Below are 22,464 nucleotides of genomic sequence, written 5' to 3' on the forward strand. Positions count from 1 at the left end.
AGAAACAGCTGTGCAGCAGGTTGCTGGTACCCAGGCGGGGCTGGCCCATTAGCACCCTGCATCTCATGCATTTTGTGCCGGGGTCTCCTGGTAACAGCGGGCGTGCAGCTCCCCTCCTCTCTTCTCCTCCTGCTTCTCCCCATCAGCAGAGGCCTCGCTGCCTGCCCTAATTACACATTCTCTGCTGCTGCAAGCTGCCATTACTTGGGTCCCCAGAGGAGTGGCAAGAACTTAAAAAAAAAAAAAAAAAATCTCATCTAATAATGGCTTTTAGTTTCGGGTTCAGCCGAGCTCTGCGAGCTCAAAGGTGCAAGGCGAGGGAGCAGTGGCAGAAGGCATGGATGAAAAAAAGGCTGTTCACTGGGGCAGGTTTCTCCAGAACCCTGAAATACATTTTTTTTTGGCTTTGTTTTTTTCCTAAATTGCCCCAAAGGATGAATAACAAAGACAGCCCTTTGTGGGACACGGCACAGAGGCTGGAGCAGTGTCTCAGAGATGGGCTCTCTGCACACCCACATTTCAGGCCAAGAGTTTGAGATATCCCAGGCAAAATATACAGGCAAATATAAAATATACAGGCAAATATTCCTGGTAAAATATGAGGCAGAACCAATTAAAAAAAAAAAAAAAAAAGAGGAGCAGACATCCCTTTTTTCCAAATGTTAACATTTCTAATGGTTTTACTCTATATTTTTGCAAATTCTGTCAGTGCTGCTCTTTTTCACCACTGAAGTGTCACTTCAGTTTCTCCCTTTTGCCACTGAAAAATCAGAGAAAGATTAAAAAAAAATAATTATACAGCCTGGCAGAGACAGCACAGGAATAAAGCACAAGAGGAAAACAACATACATTCTTTTCTGTTTCCTGGTTTTGTCAACAACAAAAAGAGAAAGAAAGAAGACTCAGGACACTTTCATTCATTCAGAGACTGGATTTGATTTGGGAGTGACATGGCTGGGTGAATCTGCATCATCAGGATAAAAATTCTGAAAAACAAAGAGGTTTTCTGCATGAAACACATTTCCAAACACACATTCAAGGCCAGGGAAAGAATTGCCTTTGGGATTATATGGGGTCTGCACATAATTAATGATAAAATTGAATTGCATGGGCCACAGGGTTGAAAGTCAGTTTATAAAAAATCATAGCTTAGTCCCTTCCAGTCAATTTTTATCCAGATATTCACATATAAAAGTCTTCTACTCAGAATATTTTCCTCTACACAGGCCAAGTTTTTAGGTGAGCTTGTTACGCTGAGTACAGTTCTTGTCTCCCTGCCCCTCACCAACTGAAGGACCACACTCTCCTAAAAAACAAATATTTTTCTTCCAACTTCTAAAACAACAAACAGCAACCACACTGGAAAAAGACAGAATGTGGAAAATTTCACCCTGAAGAAGGAAAAGCTTGGCAAGGTTACAGGTAACCAGCACGAAGAGGTCCAAATAGAAATTAATGCAAAATTCACTGTCACACAGTTCTTGAACAGAAGCACACGAAGATGTATTTTTCTAACACCCATTTCCAAGACTTAAAGCAAGCTTCTAGTGCACTAATGGCAGCTCATGATCACTGCAAAATTGTCCAGCCAATCTACTAAGTCCTCTCTGTTGGTGGTAAGAGTCCAGCTGCACGGGAGGAAGGAATAAATCCCCGCTAAGCCTCTGAACGTGCAGTGCCATACAGCCAGGACACCTTTCTTTCAGAACTCAGCTGGGGATCAGCTTTTATCTTGAAACACATGCTTGACATTGTTAGCTTAGCCAGCACGCCTACAAGTCTGGGGTTTTCCTTAGCATTTGGGTTTTTGCAGCCTCAGTTTCCAGCCTCGGGTTCTGAGGGGCAGGCACCTGTCTCTAAGTGGGATGGTGAGCGTTTCACAGGCTTTTCATTCTTGTTAAGCCTTCTTATCAAGAATCAAGCTGGCCAACAGAAAGATTCTGGTCACTCCCAGAGACCTGTGGATAAAGCAAGGTCCCACACAGTCATTTTGGACTCCCCTTTCCCAAAGAAGTGTCCTAAGTGGACACCCTTGTCTCTCATTCATTGCCATCTACTGCAGCACATACCCACCCACTGCCTGACGTGACACGTGAGTTTTGGGAGAGGCTCTCTGAAGATACAAATACCCTTTTTCCAGAGGGCATTCTGCAGAACAGAAAGGGACAACATTATTCCTGAGATGCACCCTGCACTATCTGCACCATAACCTTGCCCTTTAGCTATCTTGAAGCACCTTTTTTTGGCCATTATTTCCAGTGCTGATGCCTGGCTGGTCTGCCAGCCTGCAGCTGGGCACCACCTACCTCATGGTGCCCATGGGTTTATTTATTTTGAATGCTTCCCAAGTGCCAGTGCTTTGGAGGCCCCTGCACCCTCTCTCCTGCAGCTGCTGAGCAGACAGCAAAGATCACTCCCTTGTGCCAAGAATCATCTCACCTGGCAAACAAGCAAACAAAAACCACCACCTATTTCCACTGCCAAACCCAAGCAGCAAGGCTGTCCTGGGCTGTTGATCTGGGGAATGATGGAGCAGAAACAAACCAGCCCCACAGCAAAACACTTCTTTCCCATTTGGCAATGCAGCTGTACCCCAAAACAAATCCAGCCTTGAATGAAGGTCTTCCTCACCCACACTCCTCCCTCAAGTCCCTTGCTCTTGTTCACAGTGGCAAAGTCATCCAAGCTCCTATCCCCAGCACTTTCAGAAAGCTCTTCTCTGTTGCTTTAAATCCCATCACAAAATCCTTCCTGTTCACTAATGCTCTTTTTAATACTCTTGTGTGTCTCCTCTTTTTCTTCTGAATATAGTAATTTGTTTTCCTGCAGGGTGGATTTGTTTGTTTTAGTTAGTCTCACCCAGCACTTTGGATGAAAGAACAGTATAATTTGCAATAAGATGTCCTGGCAATGTGAAACAAACTCCAGTTAAATAAGGGCTATCTTAAGATTGCATGGAGGCTCCTAACTTTTATTTACATGGGTATTTCTCACCCCGTTTAGGCCTCAGAAACCAGCAGGGACATGTGAGGTGCCCAGCTGCTATTTCTCAGACTTGAGGCTTAGATGGATAGATGGGTTTTTTTAGATGCATAAAGAAAAAAAGCCAAAACACTCTGATACTGCAGAAATGCAAGCCCCAGCAGAACTTCCTAAGGGTAATTTTTTATCACTGTCCCAATCTTAACGATTTCCTGGTCAGTTTATATGTGGTGCTTTATCTCTGGCCAGAAAGCACCCACGCTGTCTCCTACCTTCCCCTGTACATTACTGCAAGAAAGGCTGGTGTGAATGGTTCTGCCAGGAGACAGGAATCTCCTCCAGGGCTCTTTGATCTGGGAGACACAGCCCTGTCCTATGCCTAATCTTCCACAGGTCTCAGGCCAGCTCAACCTAAGACTTATTTGCATTCAGACACTCACCAGCAATATCCTGTTTTCTAATTTAGGAAGCACTGATGACTACACGAGGGTTTTGGCTCATTCAGACTCCTTCCCTCTGCACTCTCCATTATACTGGCAATTCATCTCCATGCATGTGTGAAGGCTGGATGAAAATTTCTGTCTCTCAAAAGAGACAAAATGTCATTGTTTGCACTGCTGTCTGCTCCATGAATAACAGAGAACGTGCTGGGGTTAGATTAGCGTGCCAGTCCTGGTGGATCCTTCTCTAGATGTTTTTCCCTCACCCTCACACTAGCAGCGTGGTCTTTGCAAACCCATAGGTGACCTTTTCCTCCTCTTTGCAGGCCCAGCTGCCATTTCTCCTGAGTGGCCTCTGTGCTGCTCTCTGCCAGCCAGTTTCACCACTGCTCTTGGCTCCTTCGCACGCCCTTCGCTTTCGATGCCCGAACTCACTTTGAATCCAGTCAAATATTTTCATTTCCCTTTCCATCCAGACAATGTTTTTCCCTTTCCCTTCCAGATTAAATTCTCTCCCACACAGATGATTGTTTTTCCCTCCCCAAAGGTCATCCAGAAGGTGGTTTCATAACCAGTTCAACCACCGACGGGCCTCACAGCGCTGTCCTGATTCTCTCAGGGATGAGCTGTGGGAGGATACCCCAAGTGCAGCATGGGGTCCGACTGTCTCTGGGCTCTCCAGAGGGAAGTGAAGCCCTAAGAGAAGATCACCTCCAATCTAGCAGGCTGCCATCAGCCTCTTCTGCCTCCAGCCCAGCCTGGCTCATCAGCCTGGAGGGAGGAGCCCCAGCCAGCGCCTCACTGCTCAGCCTTACATAGGAACCAAAGGAATGCAACCTCCTTCCTCCCTCCCACCCCCCAGCTCCCCAGCCCAGGGTTTTCGTGTTTTCCTGTGCTGCAGTAAATCCCTTTGATCCAAGCCAGTGGACTTTGCATGTGCAAGCTGAGTGACCAGCCCACACATCTGCCTGACATAACTAACAAACTACCAGCTAAAGGAAAACATCTCACAATCCTTCCAGCCCCTCTGGCTGAGCCAAGTGGCTACCAGCCACTGGCACTGCTGCCTGCCTTCTAGAGGGAAAAAACAAAGTGTTTGTCATTTATAATAAATGTTCATAAAGTTTATAATTTGGCCTCCAATTTCCACAGCTCTTCCTCTCTACCCCACTCTTGTACTGGGAGGCAGGAGCTGCCTGCAGTGAAACCTGGCTGCAGGGTGAGCAGATTTAATGTGCCCATGGTACCAGCTCTGATTTAAGGCATCCAAGCATCCATGGGTTTGAAGCACTTAAGCAGGGTGGAGGGCCTGAATAACTTTCTGCTTTGGCCACAAATAAGATTGTTAGATAAGGCCGCTATCACACCCCAGCCCTCGATTCACTCAGATGGCTCCCAAGATGGGAATGTTCAAAGGTATTTAGGAAACACATTTCCACAAAGAAAAATGGGAGCCAGGTGTCTACCTGCTCCCAGGTTCTGCATCAAAGATGGCTTTGAACAAGGCTGAATCCCATCCTCATCACAACCCAAACCCAAGCTCTCCACACAGCTCTGCACAGCTGGGACATGGATGGGTGCAGGGTGCTTATATGGCTGCCAAGATTTTCTTTATATTCCCTCTTGCCTTTTGCCTTCCTGCTTTTCCTGATCACAGGGACAGTGGGGCAGGTTTCTCATCATGGATTAATTGTGAAACATCAGATTTCACAGGCTGGTGTGAAAGGAAGGGAAAGGTTTTGATACCGACTTTGACCAGACCAAAGGCATCTAAAATATTCCAGGATTTTTACTCCAAAGGGTGGAGGTGTTGAAAGAGTCAAGGTTTTGGCAAGCACACTCTCAGGACTTCTTGTCCATATCCCCACCTACTGGATGACAAACCCAGAAAGATGCCCCCCAGATCACCCTCTCTGATCCCAGGGTGATCCTGTCACATCCCTGGACCAACTTCAGGATGAGCTGTGCAGACCCATCCCTCCTTCCCAGCTGGAGGAGGAACACTCAGGTCACACCTGAAGCCAAGGCCACCGTGTCACCATCTCTCACAGGAGCCCCATCACCTGCTGTGGCCTTGGCTGGGATGTCCCCCTGGACAGCCCTGGTGAGGGACAACCTCACAGCAGCTCTGGTGCTAGGAGGAGCCTCCTGACTGTGGCACTGCAGATTTTAAGATGACTGCACCACTCTCCCCGGCTATCAAATCAGTTTCACAAGTGAGGTCACTCCTGGCAAGGTGGCTTAAACCAGTAAAAGCACTAGAAAACCCTTATAAAAAGATCAAACCCAATGCCTTTTACGTCTTTATGTGATTTATACTTTAGAACACGTAACTTTCACGGGGCTGCTGAGTATTTGATGGATGCAGCTCTCTTAACCACCCACACATTTGTTTGATTTACTGCACTGGCCCAACATGTTATTTTCTACCTTGCAAGAGCAACCTCACTCCTAGGAATCCGCCTGCATGATAAGGTGGTGAATTAAATGTGCAGTTATTGTAACAGACCACACATTTTACAGTAAAATTGAAAAAACTGATTACAGCAGTCCCTCTGGAAGCAAGAATAATCACATGATAAGACAGTGCTAATGGGAATTTATCATCTCCCATCACACGTGAGGGTCAGAACAAAGCAGCAAGGCACACAACTGCACAGCTATTACTGCCAGTGAACACCAGCTCAAAAGCTGCTGGGGCCCATGAACAAATGACAGGAGAGTGGGGATCCTGAGCAGCCAAACCTAAACCAATTCTGCATGCTTCAAGAAGCTTACACAGAAGCTCTTACATGCAACGTTAGTAAATATTACCCAAAATAACAGCCTGACAGGTCTCCATGTATTGTATTCCACTCTACCTATGCTATTCCACCCAAACTCCAGGCCATTCTTCTCTTGTCCTCACTGTGTTTTATCACTGGAGAAGGTCAAGAATGTGACTATCCCAAGGGCATGTGCACCTGCACGTCTGCATCTACACATCATTCCTCAAGTTGTCCTGGGGAAGTGAGTTCTGAGAGCCCAGATGGGCATGCCCACAGTTTTAGCATGAATGAGACACATAAATCCCTTGGATATCCACAAAATTACCCTGCAGCAAGCCCTAGAAGACATATGAAAAGGTTAATGGGGGGCTCCTCTGTATGACTGAACACTGGGGGTACATTCCCTGGCCTACCATATTTTTCCACTGCCCTGTTTCACAGGTAGAAGCTTGGGCTTTCAGAAGGTTTGTACAGGTTTGTTTTGTTGGGGTTTTTTTTTCCTCTCTTTTCTACCTGAGGTTAGGAGGAGATGGTTACGGTTAGGTGGCGAGAGGAGAAGGTGAGAGAAGCACCCTGCACACAAGTACCTGTATGAGTCCTCTGGTGAGCCTTTAAGTGGGAGCTCTTTGTATAAACCTTCCGGCACCCATTGAACTGACAGCGGTGAACCCTCTTCTTGTTCTCTGGGGATGCCTCTGCCCCTGGGCCTCCTTGCTCACTGTCACTCTGACCGCTTTTTACCGTCCCCGCTGTCGCTGTGGCCACTCCGACTTTCAGGGAGCTGAGCGAAGCCTTCTTGGCCACCAGTTTCAAGGTGACCGTGCCATCCACTGCCGAGAGAGTCTGTGAGGTTTTCACCAGGTGGCGGCTGAGCTCTGGGGAGGAGGGGGGTGTTAGTGAGGTCACTGCATTGAGCTGGGCCTGGTTGACGGCTGTGGGGCCTTCCGTGGAAGAGCTGGTGGGCTGCAGGCTGAGGCAGGTCTCAGACAGCAGCTTGTCCCGTGAGAGGATGATGTCCACGCTGGAGCTCTTGTCACAGCCACTCGTCTCCACAGGTAACAGGATGGGGTCCAGCCGCCGGATACTGTCCTCTGGATCCGGGGCTGAGGAGGCATGGAGGAAGCAGTCCAAATCCTCCCCAAAGGTCTCGGAGATCTTCCGGGGTTCAGTCTGAAGGTACCGCTCCAGCTCCAGGCATGTCTGCGGGGGGGGAAGGCAGAGAAACCACTGTTAGAGAGCTAGGGCAGGAGGAGGACGTGGTCCAGAGGCACACCAGCACCTCCTTGCAAGATGGTGACATCCTGGGGGACACAAGGAGTTGGCACTTTGGTGCTGCTGCAGTAAGATGGGGCGAGCAGAAAGCACCCACCACACGTCCATCCAGGTCTGTGCATCGCCCCACAGGCACCAGGCCTCTCCTACCTTTAAGTGTAACCTGGCCAGTGGTCACTTCCACGTGAAACCATCCCAACAGCCTTGCTGCCTGGCCACCTGCAAACGAAAAGTCACCTCCCCAAAGAGGTGCTGCCCCCTCCTTCACAAACATTAACTTTCACCCCACATTTAACTCAGTGTCGTTGGCTGGGGCCCCGTCTGTCCCTGAAACAGCACAGCTCTGAAGTGCAGCATTTTAAGCTGTCAGACAGAAAAAAACTTCCAGTGACACCACAGCTTGTTTAAAGGGCCCGAGAGAAGGAAAATTAGGACAGAACAAAGGGATCTACTGACATTTTCAGAGGGCTTTTAGCATACCTGGCCATATGGGGCTTCCTGTGTAGAAGACACCAGACTGACACACAAACTCCTCTCCCTATAAAAAGCAGGTGAATAGCCAGAGAGTTACACATGGAAACGTGCTCCTGCACCTCCAGAGCAGTGATCACCAGCAGGAGGATGGGGTGAGTCTCCTCCTTGAATGTACCTTACTATGAGGTGCCTGAGCGAGCCCCAGTAAAGCTTCCAGGCACCATCACACTGCCCAGTGTTCTCCATAACCAACAATATAAACTTTTATTGTTTATATTAAACCATTTGCTGCAGTCCCAGGAGCTCTTAATGGAGTTTATCAGTGCTGTTTTTCATTTCTCCCTGCCTGAGAGGCTGGCTGGTTTAGTACCACCACTGCCATTTTACACAGCGTGGAGAAAGAGGCATTCTAACTAAATACTTTTTAGTAACCTCTAAAAACTACTCCTTGGAGAAAAGTTTTAGAGATATTAAAAAAGGGATTTTAGGCAAAAAAAAAAAAATTCAGCCTATGGGAGCTGGTGACCCAACTACATCTCAGCCTGGAGACTCCAGCATCTGATCAAGAAACAGAAGCTTCACATAACCAGGTATAGGGAGCAGCTTTCCAATGTGCTTTCCAACAGTCTTTCAGGAATAACCCACACCAGGAGAGGCAATGCTTTTGAATAATTCCTCACATCATGTAATTTGGGCTTTCTGTCCCATTTAGCCTTCACCCAGAGGGCCAGAAACAGGTTTAGGGTTTTAATAAATAGAAGGTTTCCAAAGGAAAGAGCAAGCGCAATCATAAATTAGGGGAGGAAAGGGGAAAAAAAAAAAAAAAGAAAAAGGAAAAAAAGAGAGGGACTCGAGGCCATTAAATCTGATGACAGTGACATGAGATTTCAATAGCTGTGGGATCAGAAAGCTGCATGCTGGCTTAGGGCTGCCCGTGGAGGGGAGGCGAGCAGGAGGTGCTGCTCCTTTAAGGCATCACTACCCCACGACAACAATAGTGGGCCTGACATTTTTTTCCAGCTTCACCATTAATTTTCCATAAAGAGCAGTTTCTCGATGAGCCCTTTTCAGGCAGAGCCTGATGCTTCAGAAACCTGTAATTATTCCTGGCTCCCCCCTCCCGCAGCCATTGCACCTGTGCCATTTCAAGACACCAGCTGGTCATGTCTTGCCTTCTGCCTCTGAAATCCAAAACCAGTGGATCAAGCCCATCTCCCCATAGAGGGGAGAGAGAAGGGGAGGGGAGGGGGAACCAACCCAACAAACCACAACTCTGAGAAACACCATAATGAAGGCCCTGCCTCCCTCCCCCCTCAGCCTCTCCACCAAGTCAGGAGGGGGAAGAGCAAAGCCCTCCACCACCTCATCTGCATGGCAGACAAAGCCTGGGGAGGGCTGAGGGCCACAGCCCTTCCCTCACCCCCCCTAGGGCCCTACCTGCTGCTGCCTTTGCCAGAGCAGACCATCATTGGCACAAAGGAAGCATCTTTCCCCATCTGCACTGCCCAGCTCCTGCCAAGGACCTCAGGTGACCTTCATTCCTCCTGGCCCAGATCACCCCGGGGTGGGTTGGGGTGGGTTCTGGAACCAGCCCTGCTTTCTTCACTCCTGCCCTGCTGGCAAGGAGATTTTTAGGTCAGCTAAGCCAACCCCAGTGGCTTGAGCTGGAGGAAGCAGTCAGGTTGAGAGCACCAGGGTCCCTGCTCCAGCCTTGTGGGCCATCAGGAGGGGCAGGAGAGTCCTTTGGCTCCACTCCCAAACAGTTATTTGCCAGTGTGCACAACAAAGTGCCAGATTTTGGTTTGGTTTTTTGTGGGAGCTGCAGGATATTGACACTATCCAGAGAGATAGGGAACCAAACTTCTGGGTTCAGATGATGGTGCACCCCTGGAGATCTAGTTCCACTACCAGCCTGGTAGGAGAATGGTCCAAGGATCCCTAAGACAGGAGTGAGCTGGTTTTGTCATACTTCTGCTGGATGTTCAGCTTCTCCTTAACCACTGATGCAAGAGAGGAGGAGCTTTGTGTAACATGAGGTGTGACAAGCCTCTGGTTACTACAGAGGTTAGTTACTACACTGCCAGCAACCTGGTAGGTATAAACCTTCTTAGTGCCTGTGGGATTTACAGCAATAAAGACTCTGAAACTGCAGTGGGAAGGGGAAGATGAGTCCCCCTCGGGTGCACAACAAGAAGATCCATAACACTGCTGCTTGCTGTCAAGGCAGCTTGGCAAGCTGGGGATAAACAGTGACCCAGGACTTCAACCCCCCTGCCCTGATTAACCAGGATCACCCTCCTTGCCCCTTGCTCCTCCATTTACCCAGCCCACAGCAGGATGGTTCATGGCTGACAAGGAATAGGATGTGACTTTTTGAGCCCTAAGACACTTGCCGAAAGCCAGCTGGGAAAGGATGGCAATGGCAGAAGCTCTCCCTTTCCCAGCAGAGCCACATTCCCACCATGTGTTTCCTGCCCCCACACCAGCCACTCACTACACCTCCTTGCTCCCCATGCTGTGTTGTCACCTCAGCCCTCTGGGGCAGGTGTAGCAGCAGAACACAGGCAGCCTGCACACTGTGACACTTCCACGGGCAGCAGCAGATCCTTCAGACAGCAGGAGACAACCACTGCAGCACTGTCCTACACCTGGTAAGGACCAACTGCTTGTTAGTCCTTCCAGAGCCTGTGGGAGCACTGGGAAATTCAGCGTTCTGTCCTTCTGTCACTTCAGAAAGCTCTGACCTCTAAGCTACCTGCATTCTTACCTCTGGAGCTTGTCTTACCTGCTAAAAGTCAAGATGATTTCCCAAGCACAGTGAGTGTGCTCACCATTATCAACCACGTTGCAGGGGAAACCCAGCATGTGCCTCTCTGTCAGAGATGTGACAGATGTGCAGCAGAGCAGCAGAGCTGAGCACTCTGCACCCAGCAGTTTTGCTGCTCACTGCAACAAGACAAGCCCCAAGACTTCCCAAGTCTTGCAGGTAACTCTGACTCAGACAGACAAAGTTTTAGGATGCCTGTCCAGGCTGCATCTCAGCATATTCAGAATGCAGATCTGAAGGAGCTGGACCCACCACTCATGATTACTAGAGTAATCCAGCTGGAACCACAGCCATCATCAACGTACCAAGGCTCAAGGCAGAGCAGGTACCTGATGTCTCCCCTTCAGAAAATGAGCGGGGAAACACATGCCCATGGGCCAGGGGCCTCTGCAGGGACCCAAGTTTGGCATCTGGGTTGACATCCAGACAGCTCTGGAAAAATGTAATTCCAACCAATGACCCAAACTGGACTCTCAGTGTGCAGGGTATAAATCAAACACTTGCTCCAATGAATTGCATTTGCAGCCCAGTTGTGTATCAGCACTTGACCCATACACACAGGTGTTAGAGAAGCCACAGAAGCACCTGACAGTGCTGTGAAGTCTTTACAGCACTCAAACCCTTGGGCATTTTGCACAGCTAAAGATGTGGCACCAGCAAAGTGCTGCCAAGGGCTAAACAAAGCCTAAACACTTATAATGATCTGGGGACAAACAGTCAGGGAAGGCACCTTATCAGCATGTTCACTGGGTTCCTCTCGTTTCTGGTGCTAAAGCATTTTGATGAACATCTTGATTTTGAGTTTTTTGTAGTAGATCATGGGAAGTTCTCATCTGGAAGTGCTAGTCACCCCTCAGTGCCATTTTACTGCAGATATAATTGGACATCAAGCACTGATCTTGGAAGTTATCCAAAACCTAATTAAGAAGCTGGATACTTAGATCAGAATGTGACAGAGAATGAAAATGTCAAATGTGGTTGACAAGCAGGTCTGATCAACTGGCTCTGTTTACAATCCTTGAAAGGTTTCTCTTCATGGCATAATTTATGTGAGCAAAGCATAATTACACTTGCAGTAGTGAAAGTCAAATTCCAGCCTCCATCGTGGCCCCACTGCTTTCCACTGGCACACAAAAAAGGGGGCCTCATCCCTGATTTTATATAAATTATGAACATCTCAAGGGAGAAAAAGCACCCTCAACCTGAAAGAAACCCAAAACAATAATTCTGAGCTTGGTGCCACTGCAGTTCACTGAAACTCAGTACCAGGCTTTGGTTCTTCAGCAGAACAGCAGAACCTCTGAGCTATGGTGGCACTTGAATTGCTGATGCCAGAGGCAGAGATGGAACTGGATGTGGAGGGGCAGCCCTGAAGTCAAGATAAGAGACTCACCTGCCTTCCCCAAAATGCCACACTATTTTTGTCCCTAACCCTAAAACAGGGTTTGAAAGATGCATCTTCTCCCCACTGCCAAAAGCCTTCATTACTTCCTGAACAACAACAAAACTCAATACTCTTGCCCATCTCTTCCAAGATTGTCATCTGTTCCCACCCAGCTGCCAAAACCTCCAGCTTTTCCTCTTGGCAACCTCCACTGGCCAGTCGCTGGTTGTCAAAAAGCTGCAGCACATCAGAAGCTTAACATTTGGGACAGCATAAACTAAAAATAATTTCAGTATTAAAGCAAGTAGCAAGTATTAAAGCAAGTAGTTTTGCAAAACACACTGGGGAAAATGGGAAAGCTGCAGCCTGAAATGAATGAATTACAAGAAAAGAAGTTTCAGGCGACTGCAAATGATTTCTGGTGCAAAGGATTTGAGACAAAACTCCACATGACGTGGCAGCACATCTCTCCTGAGTGTTACACACTTCATTGAGGGAGAAAAAAGGCAGATAAACCCACTTTTCAGACCCAACAATAAGACACTTAACGACAGCCAACTCATGGTAAATATCTGCACGCACGTCCCTGATCCCTTCATGTATGTCCATGAGTTAAGGGTGTGCTCGGCAAACAGGCAGTGGGCAAGAGGAAAGAACAGGCACAGAGCCAGCCAGCAAGGATCCTCTGCTAGGCAAAGACTTGTTTTCCTGTGGCCACTTCCCCACATGCCTCAGCCACCAGGGCAGCCCTCTCTAACACCAGCTGGAGGAGCCTCACCAGCCACTAGAGACTGAAAGGGACTAACCTGTCAACTCCTGACCAGGATACAGAGGACTCAAGACTCTGTGAGCACATCACAACACCCAAGAGGTTCATTTTCCCCTCTTGATCTCAGCCCAAAGAATGAACCTGTAAGGAAATGTTTTCATCCAGATCAGCCCATCCACTGCTCCTCCTACACAGCAGCACACCCAGGGAACCCTGTCCTACCACCCATTCACAGGGATTTCTCCCTGCCTGTTCTCCACTGTATTATTTTTTTCTCAGAGCACAAAAGATCCTGAAATCCACATTCAGCAAAGATACATTTTCAGTAAGAAGTCACACAGATTTACTTAAAGGTTAGGATCACAAACCTTAACACAAACAGTGTTTCCTGTTGCTCTGGGGTATGATCTAACCAGGGTTACCAAAGACTCTTCATCAGCCTCTAAAGCACAAAGGATCAAACCCAACTTTGCCATAAATTAGCAATTTCCACCTGCAGAAATGGGTGGTAAACAAAATGCCTCGAATAGAAGTCTGAACCCATAACACTAACCAAGGACTCACAATTAAGATTTTTTCCCAAAGTCAGTGAAAATTAAGTATATCTTACCTAACAGATATTCTTTTAGATAGACAAGCCAAATTTCTTCACTAAAATCTGTGGTATTTGGGCTCTAAGCATTGGGAATTTCATCACACTGGCTGTGAGATATTGAACAAAGGACTGCAGCTAAGCATGCCTGAATTTGATAGGCATCTAGATTAAAAAAAAAAAAAAAAAAAAAAAAAAAAAAAAAAAAAAAAAAGGAAAAGGATTTGCAAACATGGAAGCAGGGGTTTGGAGGGCTTCTGTTGTTTTTCGACTGTTTAAAGGCAGAAAAAAATACCAACCAGTCACAACAACAAAAAATAGTATCAGTGTCAGCAAAGGATTAAGGATGGCCCAATAAAGAATGCAAAAGTGCTGGCAGCCCATTGTGCTAATACCAAAATATGATCACACCCACGTGTGCTTGTGCACCAGCACGTGCACTGCAAACCCCACAGCCACCAGCTGCACAATGACCACTGTGAGAAATGATATATATGGTACCTCTGCTTCAGAATCTCTCCAAAGAGATCACTTATTGATATCACAACTTTGGATGGCCTGGCTAGTGGCCCTCCCTGCAAACTTTTCTCCAAGCTTCATCCAGTATGCATTTAACCTCTTGCTGATGGGTTTGGAAGCTGCTTTAATTTAGGATTACAGACAGCAAACAGGCACAATCAGCTCCTCAAAGTGCCTGCCCTGACTCCCACTGAAATCAAAGGCTGAGGTTCAAAGCCTGCCTCAGAGTGTGGTAAACTTCTCACAGGAAATGGATGTGGGAGAGAAGCGCTCATGGTTGAGGAACCTACAAAGCAGAGCAACATTTCAGGTCTCCATCCTCAATTAAGATTCAGCTGTACTGCAGTGGGGTTACACAGCAGAACTGGATGCCTGGTAATTACTCTGGATAGGATCATGAATGAAAAAATGTCCTCTTCAGATATGCTTCATTAGCATTCAGAGGTAGCTGAACATTTCCTCCTCAGCAGCTGACACGATCCGTGTGTGTGCCCAAGCACCATGAGCTCCTTAAATCAAACCTGGAGAGGAGATGTGATCAATACTCTGATACATGGGCACTTTCAGAAGAATCCTCTGAGTCATCCCTGCTGCTCTGACCTAAAAACATAACAAACAAGAGTGTGCAAAACACCAAAATCCTACCCCACAGAACGTGGAGGCCCTCAAATCCTGCCTTTGCACAGTCAACGTTTTTGTGCAGCAGCTCCTCTATCTCTGATGCCCATTCATCAATCACCACAACTCCTGGCTCAGAAAACCCTTTGTGCCTCCTCTCTTTTGTATTATTTTTGGCTGTGGGTAGGAAGAGGTGGGGACCTGTCCGGGAAACAGGAAGCAGGAGGAAGGGGGAGAATGTGTTGCAGAGTAAGGACAAAACAAACAAACAGAAAAAGAATAAAAGAGGAATTTACACCATTTCTAAACAATAATAAGCAGACAGGACCTAAGCCTGCCCCCAGCCACGTGGGGAGCACTGGGCTGTCTGGGTGAAGTTTGAATTTACCCTGAGACAGCAACTGCTTGAGCACATTTGCAAAAAGCTGCTTTTTTTCTTCACGTTTTTTTTTCTTTTTTTTTTTTTTTTTTAAATCACTCATGAAATTTGATTATCTCAGAGGAGCAAGAAGATGCTCGTGCTACTGTGATAAATATGCCAGTCTGGGCAAGGAAGAAGACAACAGACTTCAGTCTCACTGTTGCTCTGAGAATAAAAAAAAAAATAACCACCTCAGAGCAGAAACAAAGCTATGGGAAGCACAACCGGATTCTCAGCTGGGGTAAATCAGCCCAGAGCAGCCCTGATTTCACAGTTCCTGTTTACATCAGCTGAGGACCTTGCCAACACTCCAGCTCCATGGAATTCTGCTCTTGATTAGCACCATTTAACTCTGTGGCTTACGTGAAACTGAACCCAACACGTTCTCAGCCGGCTGGAGATGGTTATTTTATAGTACAGATCCACTTTATGAGGACCAGCATGAACAAGTGGAAAAATGGGAAAAATATAAAAACAACACCAACTTCAGACATCATGATATTTGGATTTCTTTCATTTTTGTTCTCTTTTTTTTTTTTTAATTTGGGCAGACTCTATGGAGGTTATTCTCACATGCCTGCCACTTCTAGGCCAGTGTTTCCAACCACCCATGCACAGAAACAAATTCAGGTAAATTCACCTCTCACCCAGAAGCCAGGTGCCCTCCCAAGGATGCTCCCTTACAGCCAAGGGTGTTTTTCCATTGCTTTGCTCTCCTACACGGCTCTGCCAAGGTTCTTGTTTCAAAACTCCATCCACCAGGGACTTTGGTCAGCCTCAGATCTCCCAGGCAGTGCACTCAGACTCTGATAAAAGCAGTGCAGTCCTCTTTAAAAGCAGTGTGCAGGAGCACAATGCTGAAACACCTGCCAATGTTGGCCCAAGCCCTCAGACACAACCCAGGGGCAGCTGAGGAGACCTGCACCCCCAAAATGCACCAGACCAAACAGAGAGGAGATCTGGCAAGGCCTTTGGTGGAGGTTATCAGCAACTCAAGGGGAGCTGCCAGAGCTGGATGAGGCACTGCTCCCTGCCTGGTGGCAGGACCATGAGATCAGGCTGGTGTCAGGCTGGTTTCCAGCAGGCTGCAGCAGGGCATGGGAAGCTGGGGAGATCCCATGAAGAGCCTTTTCTTGACCTGAGACAGCAGAGCAGGTCAGATCTCCAGCTGCTGGGAGTCAGCACACCTCTGTGAGCCAATTCACACAGCCAAGGCTCCCACCCGGGTTCCCCTGCTTCAGCCTTGTTAGCTGTGGTCACCCACCCAGTTGTTATGGGTTTTAATATGCTGCAATATGAAAGTGTTATTTCAGGTCAAAGTTATTAATAGCAAAGCAGCCAGAAAATAGCCTAGAAGGAATGCAAATGTCTTGGTATTCCTGGAAGATAACAACAACTTCCCACCATCTGAGCAGCCACCAGGGTTAATTCAAGATGTTTCTGGGCACAGGACTTGGCTGTGGTTAGAGCAGGTAACTCAATGACAGACCATGACAGCTCTTCACAGAAATGCCCTCTCTGGGTACCTGCAGAGAGCACAGGGCAGAAGGGCCCAAAGGGCAGGACTTGGTTACTCTAAGCAGGCTGATGAAAAGCAGAGGCTGGGAGGTGTGATGGAGCAGCAGCAGAAACAGAGGCTAGGAGAAGCTCTGCTCTTCCTGGACAAGGTGAAAGACAGGACCTAACTGAGCCCTGCTCAGGAACCTGCCTGACTCCAGGACTTCAGTGAGGCTCCTCTTTTCAGCCTCTCTTCCCCTACAAGCACCCTCTCCTCGTTTCGTCTCTCTGCATCTCCTCAGCAACAGTGTTTACTCGTGCAGTCAGAGTAACTCACTCTCCTTTTCATACTCGATCTTAAGCCTCCTGTTTCTGCTGGCAAAACAGCCCTATTGGAGAGTACTCTGCAAAACCACCAGACCCTGCCTGTAGTTTATGTTGGCACCTTTCCCCCTAATATTAATTGGGAGGGTTCTCCAATTAATTTCAGGTGAACAAAGCCTCTCAACACCACCAGACAAAAGCAGCTCTCTGCTGGAGAGGCTTTCAGCATCCCTCCTGCCTGCATCCTCGCTGTGCAGCACCTCTCTCCGAGGTCCTCAGATTTCCAGCCCCATACCTAAGCATCCTCCTTGAGCCAGCCGAAGGAAACTCGACCCTGCATCTTTCCCCAAGGCCAAAAAGGCCTAAATGATGATGATGATGATGATGATGCTGGGAATGGGAAGGTGTCACCTTACTGGCCCCACCACAGACAAAGGGGCAGGGTCAGCTCCAGCTCAGGACAGAACATGGGCTGCAGGGAACTGTGGTCCCTCAGCACTCCTCCAGAAAGGAAGCAAACAAAACCCACTTACCAACAAGGGAAAGAGGAAACGTATTGTAGTTATTATAAACCCAACAGTGGACATGTTACCTGGCAGATTTCCAACACCCCCCCCCCAAAAAAATGTAGTTCGTTTACCTTAAGTGTCCTATTTTCCCCGATTTCCCTTTCCCCCTCTCTTTAAGCCTATCCAGCATCTCCAGAGATAAGCCTGTCTTTGTAGGCTGGCTGGATACTGCTCCTTCCCTCTATTGTCTCCCTGAGATGGGATGGAAGTCTCCAATGTCACAGCTCGGGAGACTGCAGCCAGGCTCTCTTGGCTTGGTTTGTGGGAAGGGGAAGAGCAGGAACTGAGGGGGAACAGCCCTCTCCTGCTGCAAGAGGGGGTCCTCTTCTCCAGGGGACAACCAATCCTCCCTGGCACTCTGTTGAGCATCAACACTGCTCAACTACAGCTTCTTTAGTACTCCCCTCCCCAAAGGGGGAGCCTGTTGCCAGCTATCATCATCCTAAACAAGCCCTGCAACAGCTGAACAAAAGCATCACATCCCCCCTAGCACGAATCACAGCTTCCAGGAGCTGCAGCTTCATCCTTGTTATAAACATCCCAAGGTAACCTTTACGCCGGGAGTGGAGGAGCCACACCAGAGGCCACAGCTCGAGCTACAGGCAACATTCCTGGGAGCCACTTCTCCTTCCAGCTCTGCTCCTCAAGCACTTGTGCTTCCCGAGTGGCTGCCTGGTACCAGAACTGAAGCAAAATGCCCAAATGCCTTGTGGTGGGCAAGGCTGCTTCAGACCCAACAGCCCAGGATCTGGGACTCAGAAAGGCAGAGAAATGTGCTCCAAGCCGTGCTGGCAGCCTGGGCACTCAGGACACATTTTTCCAGGCATCACCTGTGCCTTGGTTGCCCCCTGAGTCCCTGCTGGATGTATCACAGTGCTTTGGAACACCCGGGCTCTGCACAGAGGTGTCCCCACCCTCACCAGAGCAAGGTTCAGGGGTTTTCCTCCCTTTCAGATGTCTCTAAGCCTGCCCTGCTCCCGGGCTGGTGACACCTGTCAAAGCAACACGATGTCAACCTGACCCTGCAAGCCCCTGAGTGCCCCCAGACACCTCCTGACAAGCCTGCTAATGTGTCCCTTCCCTGCCACCAGTAATGGTGCATTCCTGGAAGCAAAAACTGTACTGAAAGTCGTCTTTGTGAGAGCTAAGAGCTCTCTTTGCCTCTTACCATTTTTACTCATAAATATAATATCAAGGTGATCGTGTTCTCCTCGGACTACTCGGTGTTCTGTAAGTAAAACCTGCAATTGGCAATTTATCAGATGGAAAAATAAAAGCCACATTTAGATTCTCCCTACACTTAAAAATGACCACGTGCAGCCTCTGAATCAGACTGATCTTCTTAACAAGGTCACGAGTATCAGCCGGGAGGAGGGAACAAAACCACCCTGCACATGTTTTTCCTTCTACACTGCTTTCTTACTGATGTTTTGATCACTTTCTAAGCAAAGAGGAAGCCTCTCCTGTTCCCGTCACCCTGTGTTTATCCACATTCCAGCAGCTCTCCAAGAGCAAGCACATGGTCCTCACCACAGCACATTTTGGAACCTGAGGCATGTCCAGCTCTGAGTGGGAGTGAGGTGGGAGCCCTGGGAGCAGCAGTGATAGAGCAGCAGATGGTGGGACACCACAAAACCTTCTGAAAGCCTCGCTCCTGCTGGCTCAGACAAAAAACACAACACAGCCTTCGCCCAGCCTAAGGACTGGAAAATGCACTTTAGGAGGCAGAGCCTCAGGAGTCAGAATAAATCCTCCCAGATGTCCCTGGTGACAAAGCAGCCTGATGTGATCAATACAGCAGCATCATTAACACTGCACTCCGGTACCCGAGGACAGTCATGTGTTCCTTGCACAAAGCATCTCTTACTCATTTCCATGCAAGCTGCTTTGCTTTTTCTGGGAGAGCTCTGCCTCCTTGGTATTGATCAAGCTCAGGTGGAATCCCAGAAACAGTGGGTGCATCAGGGCCTTCTCAAAAAGAAATTTTATTTCTAATGACTTTAAGATTCCTATCTTCAGGCTTTTTTTGAAGATCCTTTCTTCTAGGGGGCAGGGCGCAGACACATAGATAGTGGTGGTTACCAACAGAAAGCATGCCTTCATGATTAGCAGTTTTGGTGAAACGATTATGAGGATCAGGGGCTAGGTGCCTCTGGATTCAAACAGAAGCAATGGTAGCAAAAGGGTCCAAGCTGCTGCAGCTCCTGAGCCCCAGGCAGTCACAGCCCTTCCACGCTTGGCTCTTGACACACGCAGTTGCAGACTTCTCACCAGAGAAGTGTGGTGCTGCTCCAGAGATGCTGGCACAAAGTCCTCCCCGGAATGGGTGCTGCACAAGTGTCTAGACAGACTAAAATTAAAAAAGGAACGAACTACACGACACTGCCCACTGTCTGCAAAGCAGGGTGAGATTCTCAGGAGGAGTAAATCCCCAGCGCCGCAACCGCAGCTTGTGGAGTCCTCTTCATTTACACTGAGCAAGGATCTGGCCCAGCAAAATATTCCTCTGTCAAGTCTCCAGCCAAAAATTCCCCCACTAGACCACATTCCACCAGTTTAACTGCCAGGGAGGACGATTGCAGAAGGAATTTAATTAAAATGGAGATCAGGGAGCTGGTATTCTTTTCAAGCTCTGCTCTTCACTTCCTCTCTCCAGCAACCAAGTGCTTGGGTGTCCCAGTTTCCCAGCCTGGAAAAACGGGCAGGCTGCAGGTTCCCTGCTGGCTGAGGGCAATCAGTGGCTGTGAAGCATCTTATCTGCTCAAAGCCCAACCACCATCAAATCAAACAGACAGCTGAATGCTCAGAAACCTCTGGGTCTTGGATTAAAGGGGGATGTGGTTTTTTCTTTGCTGAAACAGCTCTGCCACTGCTCTTCGAAAATCTGGGATTCAAGAAGGCAACTTGCAAGTTTTGCTTCCCAGACTGAAGGTGTCATGTCCTCTGATGTACTGGGGTAGTGATGGGAATTTTTGCTGCTCCAGACTGCAGGAATTCAGCAGCACAGCCCCTGGAACTGCACTAGAGGTAGCACAGAGGGCACTGCCTTCCTACCATTTCTTCATTCGTGTTTTATTTCTGAACTTTGACTTTTGTGCAGATTAACATCTGGATGGATGAGGGATCTTCTGCATTCCTCTCCATTTTCAGCTCTCCCAGGAGGTCACAGCTACCCTGCTCTTCCTGACACTACCACCACCACGTCAGTTTTCAGCCCCACCTTTTTATTCACATTTTTTAGGCCCTTCAAAGTGCTGAGATCTTCCACAACTCGCCGTCAACAGCCAGCTTAGAACCAGCTACCACCAAGCCAAGTCAGCAGCACCAATCTGGCTTCCTACTATTTAAAGTCTGATCTGCTTTGCTACATTAAAAAAAAAAAATTGGCATAAAATTTTTTGTTTCCGTTTACTCTGATGGATTCACATCCCTCCCTACAAAAACATGCCTAATAAAAACAAATCAGAAAGCTAAGGAAACCGACAAAAAGCTCTCATTGTGAAGAAAAGCAGGGAAAAGGGCTTATGGAGGAAATGCTTAATTTTTTTGTGAGGCAGTACATAAAGAAAGCCATGAAGGGGCAGGAAACAAATCCAATAAATCCTTGAGATTGAATTTGGAAAAAGACAAAACAATGCATTCATGGAAGAAACAGCAACACAACTGCAGGCTCACTACAAAGCAGTAAGGCTGAAAAGAGACCTGGAACAGATAAAACAGAAGAGAAGACCAATCCAGCTTGGAGGACACGTTCTTAGCATATGATACACAGGAAAACTGGAAGAAAAACAGTGATGGAAATAATGACAACACTGAAAGGGACATTCACATTTATTACTATTTATCACGTCTGTTCCACAGTCAGTGCTGTAATACCCAGTCAACGAGCAGGGGTCTCACTTCATATTTCAATAAAATATTTATCTACTACTCTAGATAAAATATGAAGAAGGGAAAAAGTGCCCCAGGCCCTGCAGTTATGAACAGGGTGAACCCAAACAAAGCGATGGACTTGTACACGGAGAAGAGAGAGAATATGGGAGGGAGCTGGACCCAGGCAGGAGAAAGAACAGCCTGTTCAATGTTCCTCCCCAAAACAAGGTTTTAGCAAATGCTTCCAAGGAAAGCAGGGCCTGACCACAGCTGCCTTTCAAATGAGACTGAAAAGACAATAAGAAATGGCACCTGGGCAGAAGAATTTCATCCTCTAACAGTGCTAACTCCTGAGCCTGTTTCCAGACCCAATCTATTTATCTGCACAGTTAATTGCTGCTGGATGGAAGCAGTGACTGAAAGTGCCTTTTCTTCATATGTACCCTGCTCTTGAACCTCATTTGCCTTCAAAATCAGCCAGTAAGACCCCCTTGCCTGTGTGTGCACACACAGGGACCCTTCATTACTCACTTTTACACTACAGCTTTTTGACATCATTAACGCAGGTCTCAAAGAGGAATTACTTACAGAAGCAGATTTTAAGGTCAAAACGGGCTGTTCTGAAAATTTAGTGTGACCCCTGGATGACACAGCCCATGGAATTACACAGAAGGCTTCTCCAGACACCCATTTACACCCACTTCCAGGCTGGTTTCCACTGCTGGATACGAGAGCCCCAGGGTAAATCAGAATGGGATCCATCCTTCTTCCCATGCACTGAGACTGTTCAGCAATGTCTCTCATCTGTCTCCATTTCACAGATGGGTATTGCTGTCCTGGGGGAAGCAATGCTCACACCAGACATTATTCTACCTGGCAGTCTTGGGGAGAGCTCTCAGAACATCTTTTCTTTCTCTCCCACGCCCACATTTTCTTCATTCGAAAAACCAAAGGAAAGCAAACCATGCTACATCCTTTGTTTTACACAGGGCAGCTCAGGACCTCCCACTCTTTCACAGAAAGAAAATTTCTTTCTGGAGCAGTTTCCATTATTTATTAGCTGAAGGTGGGGGGAGAAATGGTATTTACAGGACGCCTAAGGCCACGCTCACTGCAAAACCGAAATAAACCAATA

At 47.8% G+C, this 22,464-nt stretch overlaps 1 protein-coding gene across 1 annotated transcript in view; it reads right to left on the reverse strand.

Annotated features, from left to right (window-relative positions):
* The window catches only part of KLF7 (Kruppel like factor 7), a 47,850-nt gene that overhangs the window by 14,205 nt on the left and 11,181 nt on the right, over window positions 1-22,464 (reverse strand). The window contains exon 2 of the mRNA XM_008495932.2: window positions 6,778-7,390. Coding sequence (XP_008494154.2) covers window positions 6,778-7,390 — 613 coding nt within the window. The remainder of the gene's footprint in view (window positions 1-6,777; window positions 7,391-22,464) is intronic.

Source organism: Calypte anna, chromosome 7 (genome assembly GCF_003957555.1).
Source record: "Calypte anna isolate BGI_N300 chromosome 7, bCalAnn1_v1.p, whole genome shotgun sequence".
Taxonomy (NCBI): Eukaryota; Metazoa; Chordata; class Aves; order Apodiformes; family Trochilidae; genus Calypte; species Calypte anna.